The sequence below is a fragment of the Varanus komodoensis genome, unplaced genomic scaffold (assembly GCF_004798865.1).
Source record: "Varanus komodoensis strain SLA01 unplaced genomic scaffold, ASM479886v1 scaffold22, whole genome shotgun sequence".
Classification (NCBI taxonomy): domain Eukaryota; kingdom Metazoa; phylum Chordata; class Lepidosauria; order Squamata; family Varanidae; genus Varanus; species Varanus komodoensis.
In genome coordinates, this window is record NW_025335606.1 from 393,617 (window position 1) to 402,694 (window position 9,078).

General features: G+C 52.7%; 1 protein-coding gene across 46 annotated transcripts in view; it reads right to left on the reverse strand.

The window, feature by feature from the left end:
- The window catches only part of CELF4 (CUGBP Elav-like family member 4), an 818,464-nt gene that overhangs the window by 59,721 nt on the left and 749,665 nt on the right, over positions 1 to 9,078 (reverse strand). For 24 of the 46 annotated variants that reach the window (XM_044431420.1, XM_044431439.1, XM_044431416.1 and 21 more), the window contains 2 exons: positions 4,646 to 4,771; positions 4,299 to 4,378 (listed from right to left, as the gene is read on the reverse strand). In XM_044431420.1, coding sequence (XP_044287355.1) covers positions 4,299 to 4,378; positions 4,646 to 4,771 — 206 coding nt within the window. Of the gene's footprint in view, positions 1 to 4,298; positions 4,379 to 4,645; positions 4,775 to 9,078 lie in introns of all 46 variants that reach the window. The other 22 variants (XM_044431419.1, XM_044431440.1, XM_044431415.1 and 19 more) reach the window with 1 other exon arrangement.

A 9,078-nucleotide genomic window follows, 5' to 3' on the forward strand; every position in this document is an offset into this window, starting at 1 on the left:
TAGAAGGCCAGATCCTGAAGATGAAACTCAAATACTTTGGCCACCTAATGAGAAGGTCACTGGAGAAGATCCTGAGGGTGGGAACGATTGAGGGCAAAAGGAGAAGGGGCGGCAGAGGATGCGGTGGCTGGATGGGGTCACTGGGGTGGCGGGTGTGGGCTTGGGTGGACTCCGAGGGATGGTGGAGGACAGGAGAGCCTGGAGGAATGTTGTCCATGGAGTTGTGAAGGGTTGGACATGACTTAGTGACTAAACAAGCAAAATGTTTAGCAACTAAAAATAGAGTCAAAATAAAGGTAAACTGTATCTATTAACATGCCCATGTTTGGAAAAAATGCTAGAGGAAAAATGGATAGATCTCCAAAATCCATGCAAATGTGTTTTAGTCAATGGGGTCACAAGCACACATTTAATAATATAATGCTAATAGTAACACTTACACCCTGCCTTTCCTCTTCTTGCAAGGAACCCAAGTTTGTCTTCCTCACCTTTCTTACAACAACAACTCCTTGAAGTAGGTCAACTAGTGAGCTAGTGAGTAAGGACTAGAACCCATTTCCAGTCTAATGCTCCAACCATTGTGCCACACCGGCACCCCGGGAACTCGCTCTGCCACAACTTGTCCATGTTTCTGAGTGCGGGGTGGGGATGGGGAAGAAAGTGGAGGCAGGAGCCAGACAGGAGGGGCTCAGTGACGGACCGCGGGAGAACGTGCTTGTGGTCAGCCCTGCCCGTTGTGCCCAGTGCTGCTCTTGGCTGGATGTCATTCGAAGAAGGGGGACGGTGCCCCTGCCGTATCGCCCCACTAGTTTATCCAGGCCGGAAAGTCCACGAGGGAGGACCCAACGCTCATCCAAAGAGCACGTTCTTTGTGAGAAGGGCTCCCCGATTTTGGGAGGGCACATGGTGGCCCTTGGGACCCATGGGTGGCCAGCACTGAGAACCCTGGGCTCGCTGGCCCAAGGGTCCGGCCGGGAACGAGGCAGCCTCCAGTGTCCCGAAAGCCTTGTGCAGCCTGCGAGCCGCATGCAAAGCGAGGGGTCCCCGAGGGTTTGGCTCCTGGGAACCTTGTGCCACGGAGCTCACGGTGGCTCTTGGACACCGTGGAAGGGATGTGGCTGGGAGGAGAGCTGTCAGACCTGCGTCAAAGAAAGTTGCCTTCCTGGAAACTATTAGGTAGCATCTGTTGTGTGAACAGGAAGCCACGGCAGAGTGATAATCCTGGCAGCTGTGGAGGGGCAGGAGCCGGCCACAGGAGCAGGCAGCTCGAGAACTGACAAGAATGATGACGGATGCCCCCATGGGCGGAACACGAGGGCAAGGAAAGTGCTGCCGACATTCACGGCACTCCGGGAAGAGCCTCGGAGCTGGCAGAGGGCCGGGCAAGACGGGCTGGGAGTGAAGAGGAGGAGACTTGTCCCCCTGCCCTGGATGGATGCCTGCAGAGCTGGGCCAGCAGGAGGGAATCAAACAGCTTTCCCCTGCCCCGGTGCTGGCTGGGGATGATGGGAGTTATGATCCCAGGCACGATGGAAACAATCACGCCAAGGGACAAAACCGACTCATAGAGTGGGATGCGTTTGTGGGTGACGTTTGCGGGGTGAGCTCCATTTGTGGCTGATGGGAAGCCAGGAGGGAAAACCCAGCAATCGGAAAAACAAGGCTGCACCAAATGGAATCGCACCAAATATACCGCGCGAATTGCACTCGCCACGTCTCCAGCGCTGCAGGTCCCCTTTCCTGGTCAGTCTTGTCATCAGCGACATGGATGAAAGGGTGAACCGTCTGCTGATCAAATTTGCCAGTGATACTACAACCGGAGCAGTGGCCACAACTGAGGAGCAGGTACTCCAGATCCAAAAGGATCTGGACAGACTATGGAAGTGGGCAGGAGACAACAGGATGGCGTTCAATGTGGATAAGTGCAAGGTCTTGCACTTGGGGCATAGGTATAGGTGTCATAAGTACAGGTTAGGGGACAAGTGGCTGGAGAGCAGCACCTGTGAAAGGGACCTCGGGGTGCTGGTTGACTGCAGGCCAAACATGAGCCAGCCGTGTGATGCGGTGGCCAAGAGAGCGAACGCCACCCTTGGTTGCATAGCCAGAAGTGTGGCTTTTAGATCGAGGGGTGTATTACTACCACTCTACATGACTCTGGTGTGCCCACAACTGGAGTATGTTACTCAGTTTTGGGCCCCTCATTACAGGAAGGATATAGCCAGGTTGGAGTCAGTGCAGTGTAGGGCCACAAGGTTGGTGGCTGGTTTGCAGGGGATGGGGTATGAGGCGAGACTGAGGGAACGGGGTCTCTCCAGCCTGGAGGAGAGGAGACTCAGAGGGGATCTGTTGGTGACATACAGGTATGTGAGGGGGTGTCACATGGAGATGGGTTAGAGACCTGTTCTCCCCTGCAGAGGAAGGCAAGACTTGTTCCAATGGAGCGAAGGAGCTGAGGTTCAATTTGGATGCCAGGAAGTACTTCCTGATAGTTAGGACCCTGAAGGTATGGAATGGGCTTCCACGGGAGGTGGTTGAGGCCCCATCAGTGCGGGTGTTCGAGGATAGGCTGGACATGCACATGGTGGGCATGTCCTGAGTGGAGCTGGCCGGAGTCAGGGGTCAGACTAGATGGCCCGGGAGACCCCTTCTGACTCTCTGTTTCTATGTTTCCTCTGCTGCATGTGAATGAAGGGATTCGAGGCGGGTCCTGGCACTGACGGAAGGAGCCTGGCTGAGCTGCCACCAGCAAACTCGCAAGGAGAACATGGTGGAGAAAGCCCCTTGGTTGCTTTATCCCCAGCACCGAGCGCAGCCGTTCATGCCAGCCTCTGAAGCAGCTGGAAGAGGACTGCAAGGCCTCGGCCACGATCCGCGGCGTGGGGAATCGCCTCTTTCCCGTGTCTGGCTTGCGCAGCCCCCACAGCAGCGGAGACCCCCAGAGGGAGCCATCCCTAGGCTAGTGGCCTTGCAGAAGTACAAAGTGGTCTTGGAGAAAATAAAGCACCTTAAGGGAGAACCCCACGCCCCCCAAAATGCCCAGGGATGTCCGAGCATGCTCACAGGCCTCCAACTGCTGACTGGCAGCAAGGGGTGGGGGCCGAAGAGTGTGCAGGGGGGTGGAATGGAGCATCCGGAAAAAGGGCTGGCAGCCCGAAATCGTGGGCAAGATCTCACCCCGCAGCATTTGGCTTCAGGCCTTGCTTTTTCCGTGGGCTGATGGTTGCGTGATCCACGGAAGTGGCGTTTACCGATGCCTCGCACCAGCTTTCCTCCCCGCCTCCTTATTGACCTATAGATGCTCATGGAGCGGCCCTTGACGAAGTCTGGGAATACCCAGTGCTCGCCGGCCTGGGCACGCGGCTCCCAGGGCATGCAACTCGTTTCAGGAATGGGTTGGGTGCATACGTACAGGAGGGCTTGCTCCCAGGTTGGTTCTGAGAATGCCCGTCCAGCCCCCGGGCAGCGTGGGGGCGCCAGCGTGGTGTCAATGGGTAGGTGTTTCTAACCCTGTCCTGGATGGGGCTGCACTCCCACTAAAGGGTGGGGTGCACAGTTTGGGAGTCCTCCCCCACCCAGAGCTGTCCCTGGAATCCCAGGGGGCGTTGGTGGCGAGGAGCGCTTTCCTTCAGCTTTAGCTGATCTATCCACTGCACCCCTGTTTGGATCGGCAGTGCCTGGCAGCGGTGACCCATGTCCTGGGAACTTCCCCATTGGACTACTGTAATGCGCTCTACATGGGGCAGCCCTTGAAGATGGTCTGGATACTCCAACTGGTCCAGAATAGAGCTGCCAGGTTATTAACAGGGACCGGCAGGTATGAACACAGAACGCCAGTCCTTCTCCAACTGCGCTGGCTTCCAGTTGAAGCCAGGGCCCTATTTAAGATGCTGGTGATGACTTAGGAAGCCCTAAATGGCTTAGGGCCTGTTACCTGAAGGACCGTCTCTTTCCTGCCCACCTGCCCCTTAAGATCTGGGGCAGAGGCCCTTCTCCAGGTGCCTTCCCTGAAGGAGATTAGGAGGGTGACTATGCGGAGAAGGGCCTTTTCTGCGGTGGCACCCCGATTGTGGAATTCACTCCCCAGAGAGCTTTGCCTGGCGCCATCACTTTATTCTTTTTGGCACCAGGCCAAAACCTTTTAATTTTCCCAATGTTTTAGAACTTGACTATTTTAATTGGGGGTTTAGTATCGCTGAATTTCAGGATGCTGTGTTTTAATAATTTCTTTTCTTCCCTTACATTTTGTATTGTTCAACCATCCCAAGAGCAAGCAGCCCCAGCAAGAGGCTGGTACTCACCGGCATTGTCTGGCTGCCATGCAAGGCGTTGATGGCTGCCTGGGCCTCCGCATGCGACGAGTACTTCACGAACGCACACCCTGCAGGAGAAGGAGGAAGCGGAGGGCGCCGTGGCTCAGCTGGACGGCAAACATCAGCGGGTCGTCACTCTTCTTTTCTAGGGTATTTCCCAGGATCTGGCTGCCGTGGCCCTTCCCAACGTGTGCCCACAAACGGCTACCCCCACCCCTCCCCGTGAATGCTGAGCCCCTCTACCTCCCCGCTCAGAGGCCGCAGAGCCTTCCAGCCAAGCGGAAGCCGTCGTGGGCGATGTGACTGGGGCCACACCGCTTCCACGCTGTGCTTACCTTTGCTGTTGCCGTCCGGTCCCCGAAGGATCGTGCACTCTTCAATGTTCCCAAACGCTTCGAATAGCCTGCGGACGTCATCTTCCGACTGCTGCTTGTTCAGCATGCCCACAAAGAGTTTTCTGTCTTCTGGAACAAAATAAAGAGATGCTTACCATATTTCAGAAGGGGTGGGCAGGCAAGGCACTGAGGCGTCGGGCCAGGGAGAGTGCAAGGAGGCAGAAATGACAAAATGCCCCCAAGCTCTCAGCCACGATCTCCTCGGAAGGCCAAGTGGGGTCCGTGGGCCAGTCAGGCGCCAGCCCATAATGCAACAAGATTTGCTTGTTGGAATGGCCCAGGCACAAACTCGTCAAGGCGCACACCGACACTTCTGGCCATCGTTTCCCTTTTGAGGAAGATTTGCTTTGACATTAGTGAGTGCGGCGGCCAATCCAGACCGCCAAGCTCACAGGGTGCTGCCTCCATTGCCACGGTTTCCCTCGAGAGCATGACAGCCCAGCGAGACACGGAGGATCTGCTGGTCGAGGTCTCTAGAGCTGTATCCAGCACACGTCCAGGATTTCCTGGATGCTGCATGAGTTCAAGTCTGCAGCATGGAGACCTTCCACTGGGTAATGAGATGCCAGTGCTTGAGGCTCAATGACTCAGCCGTGCCCAGTGCATGTGCTCCACACCTGAGAAGCTCACCACTAGGTCGACCTGCGAAGAGACAGGTGTCCTGCAAACGATCTCCGAATGAGAGATTGGGGGAAGCAGGCCCCCAAGCCCAGAGATGTCTCCCCCTTGTTTTTATAGTCTGAACCAGTTCTGAGTTTTACAATCTCCCTGTTTCATTTTTAAAAATAAAAAGCTACCCTTCCACACTTCATGTTAGAGAGCTCTTTCTACATGAAGCATAAATGCTTAATTTATAGTTCATTAAATACTATGTAAATGCTCATGAGCAGCGATGCCCCCCAGAGACATACGCGGAACAGATGTAACCAATTTGAATAAATACTTGTCAATAAATAAACAAATTCTCTAGGCTTTCTTTCAAAGAAAAAAGTAAGGAAATGTGTTTGTGTTAACCCTCTATGAGCAGCACTTGATGCAGAATTGGAATTTTGGGAGAGAAAGCCAGTCCTTAACGCGTTGGCTAAATTGCATGTGCGGGAGAGGGGCTGGGTGGTGGAGCTGCACAAAACGATGCTCCTCTAGAGTCTAAGGAAGGGGGCTCTCCACCAGGAACTTGGGGGTCAGGTCTAGGCACCCGGACAGCAAAATGGACAGAAGGCCCCTGATCGCATAGGGTGGATGCCCCACATTTTGAAGGAAGAGAATTAATCCACCTGATCTAATGAAGAGGGACCTTTTGCAAGATCATTATGTCCAGAGTCTGAAATTACCAGACCACGCCACTGATTCCAGGCCCTCTGGACATGGGCATTTGTCACTCAGCGCCACTGGGAGATGGCGCTTTCCTTCAAAGGGCTTCGAACTGAATTGCATGTGGCAGATTAATATGCCCCCTGAGGTCCGAGTTCAATTTAAACGAGGCAGGATTGGCACGAGGGTCTCTCTGCCACCGCAGAGATAGCATCTGGCATGATTGGCGCTCTCCACCCGGAGAGCAAATTATTAAGGGCCCCAACAGGCAAGGTCCTACCCATCTGGGAAAAGAGAAGACTTCCTACAAACGGACAGCACAGTAATGTTGCCTGCCTGGACTACCGCAGCGGGAGGGAAGTATTTTGTCTGTTGGGCACGCCTGACCATTTGCGCAGCCGCCCGGACAACTATTGCAAGGTGGCTGCCATGGCGGGTGGGACAAAAGGCCAGTGACCTGCTCAAAAGACAGAGACGAGCCCAGGGGTGGGATCTGGGCAACTCCTTTGAACCCACAGTTCTCAGCACCAGCAGAAACCAATTTCACCGCAAGCCAGCTGCCAGCAAGAAAATGTTTTCACTGGGGGGAAGGTGGGAGGGAAAGGACAACAGGAAAGGTCTCCATGGCCAGAGGGCTTGTCCACCTCCCAGAGGGCTTCAGCTATGGGGCAATGTGGAAATGAAAGCTCTTCTCACTGCACTATGGTCCTGTCATCGTTGCAGCCCCCCATGTTGGGGGGCTGGGAGTCAGGAGTCCTCACCAAGTGTGCCACCTCAAGCAACCCCTCGCAAAGCTGGTCCGCCAAACCGATGGGCGGCAGTGCTGAGCAAAAGAAAACCTGCAGGTCCAGACAAGCAGAAACTGCTAGAGAGCACAGACGGGACGTCTTAGACCACCAGACCTGCATGTTTGTGCAACTGGTCGGACCACATTTTATTGCAATCATGCATAACTCAGGATGAACAAAATCAGCTGTCCAGAGCCTGATGGTGAGCGATCCAATGACGGAAATGCACCCATGTGGTTTTGAAATAAAGGAACGAAGGTGCGGATTCCTAAGTCAGAACTCATACAAAGGGAAGAGGGCCAGGAAGCAGAGTCTTGCTCCTCCAGGTGGTGGCCATCTTCCTCACATTAATTGGTGTGTATGTTGCTTTCATGGGCTCTCTCTATACTCACACACATGCACACGCACACACACAAACTTTTGGTACCAAAGTTAAGACTGCTCTCTCTTGCAGGTCATTGAATTAGTTGTTTGGGGACTTCATTAGCAGCTTAAACAGGTTGCTTCATAAAGGCTATTGTAATTTTTCATATCTATTTTAATTCAGTTTTGTATGATAACCTTTTTAATGATTTTTAAAGTCATCTGTATTTTTATATTGCATTTTCATGAGTTGTATACCACCCAGAGCGCTCCAGCTACTGCGCAGTATAGAAACTGAATCATCGTCAGTTTGTGCATCATCTGAACTTATATAAACTGATTTGTACACATACCCAGCTAGGCTTCCTGACACCATCTGAGGAGGGGTCCTGGGATTCGCTGCAGCCCAGGAGTTGAATGCTGAGCCCCTTCAGACACACCGTCTGCCTCTCAAGGAAGCAGCTGGGTCTTGCAGAGGAAGGCAAGTGGGGGGAGGAGGAGGAGGAGGAGGAGGAGGAGGAGGAGGCAGGCTCTGGCTCTTTCCCTTCCTTCCTTTGTGCTTTGTCTGGATGGCTGAAAAAGGCCCTCTAGCCGGATGCACCGGGTGCCCAAAGGTCTCTTACCTGTATCGGCGGTGGACAGCACTGAATTTCACCTTTCAGAACTTGGAACACAGTTCCGCTTTCTTTGTTCATCTAGTGCATCCCTAAAAGTAGACAGGGCACAACCTTACGCAAGTTTGGCCAGAAAAAGGACCTACAACTCCTTGAAGTAGCAGCCCTTTTTACTGTCTAAACCAGCATAGGATCGGGTCCTTACAGACTAGAACTGCATACTGTTCCCTCAACATCATGTGGGTGACAGTCTAGGAGCCTTTGGGCATTTTCTTATTTTTTTTTCATCTAAAATATTTATTTATTCATTTATTCATTTGATTTAAAGTTTTTATATGCTGTCCCATTACTAAAAGTCTCAGGATGGCTTACAAAGAACAAAAACCAAAGAACAGAGCAAACCGTAACAACAATGACGGCACAGATACAACAAACACAACCAAAAGAAATTACAACGAAACTAGAAACATATAAAGTTAAACATACAATGAAAATAATTCTAAAAATACTGTGCGCCCCTGCACCCCACCAGACCATAAGGACACATGTTAGAGATACTATAAAACTCATTCCAACGTTCTTTCAGGACATTTTCCCCTTCCGAAATGGCAATGATTCTTTTGGGGTTCAAATCCTTTCTCTTTATAAAAAACACACACTCATTAAATGTGCCCTAAATCTCATTAAACCTGTTTCTTTAAATGCCCCTTTCTCACCTCTGGGCATCCTCTCCTGGGCTTTTAACTCCACATGTGTTACACAAGATTGTCATAAAGTGCCAATATGGTTTGTGTCTAAACATTTGAGCTCCGTCGTCCAGCGATATCAGCTGGGTGCTCAGTAGCGCTTTGCGCTGCCTTGACGCTCAGCTGTCAGCACACACCTGGCCAGGTGAATCTAAGGAGGCGTCTGCATGGCTTCACTCATCAGCCAGAGGGGCCATGATTGCGCTAGGCAAGGCTCTGGCTGAAGTTGCCCCTTGCTTCTGCCATGCCTGGGCTACCGAAAAGCACCGAGGGAATGTTCGAGCTGCTTTTCCCAGCACAGCTGGACTCTTTAAGCCATGGGGGGGGGGCTCTTTGGCCACAGTCCCTGCTTCCAGCTCCCTCATTGTGCCTCAAGCCAAGGTCCCAAAAACCCTGGCTGTGGTTACTCCGTGCTTTGGACGGTGCAAAGAAACCTGCCGGCCTCTCCCCACATGAAACTGCGAGATCAAATATGCAGCGTTTCAAAGCCCGGCGCCTGGTGTTTATAGGAAGCCCTGGCACCTTCTTGGGTGCAAACAGGGGTTAAATTA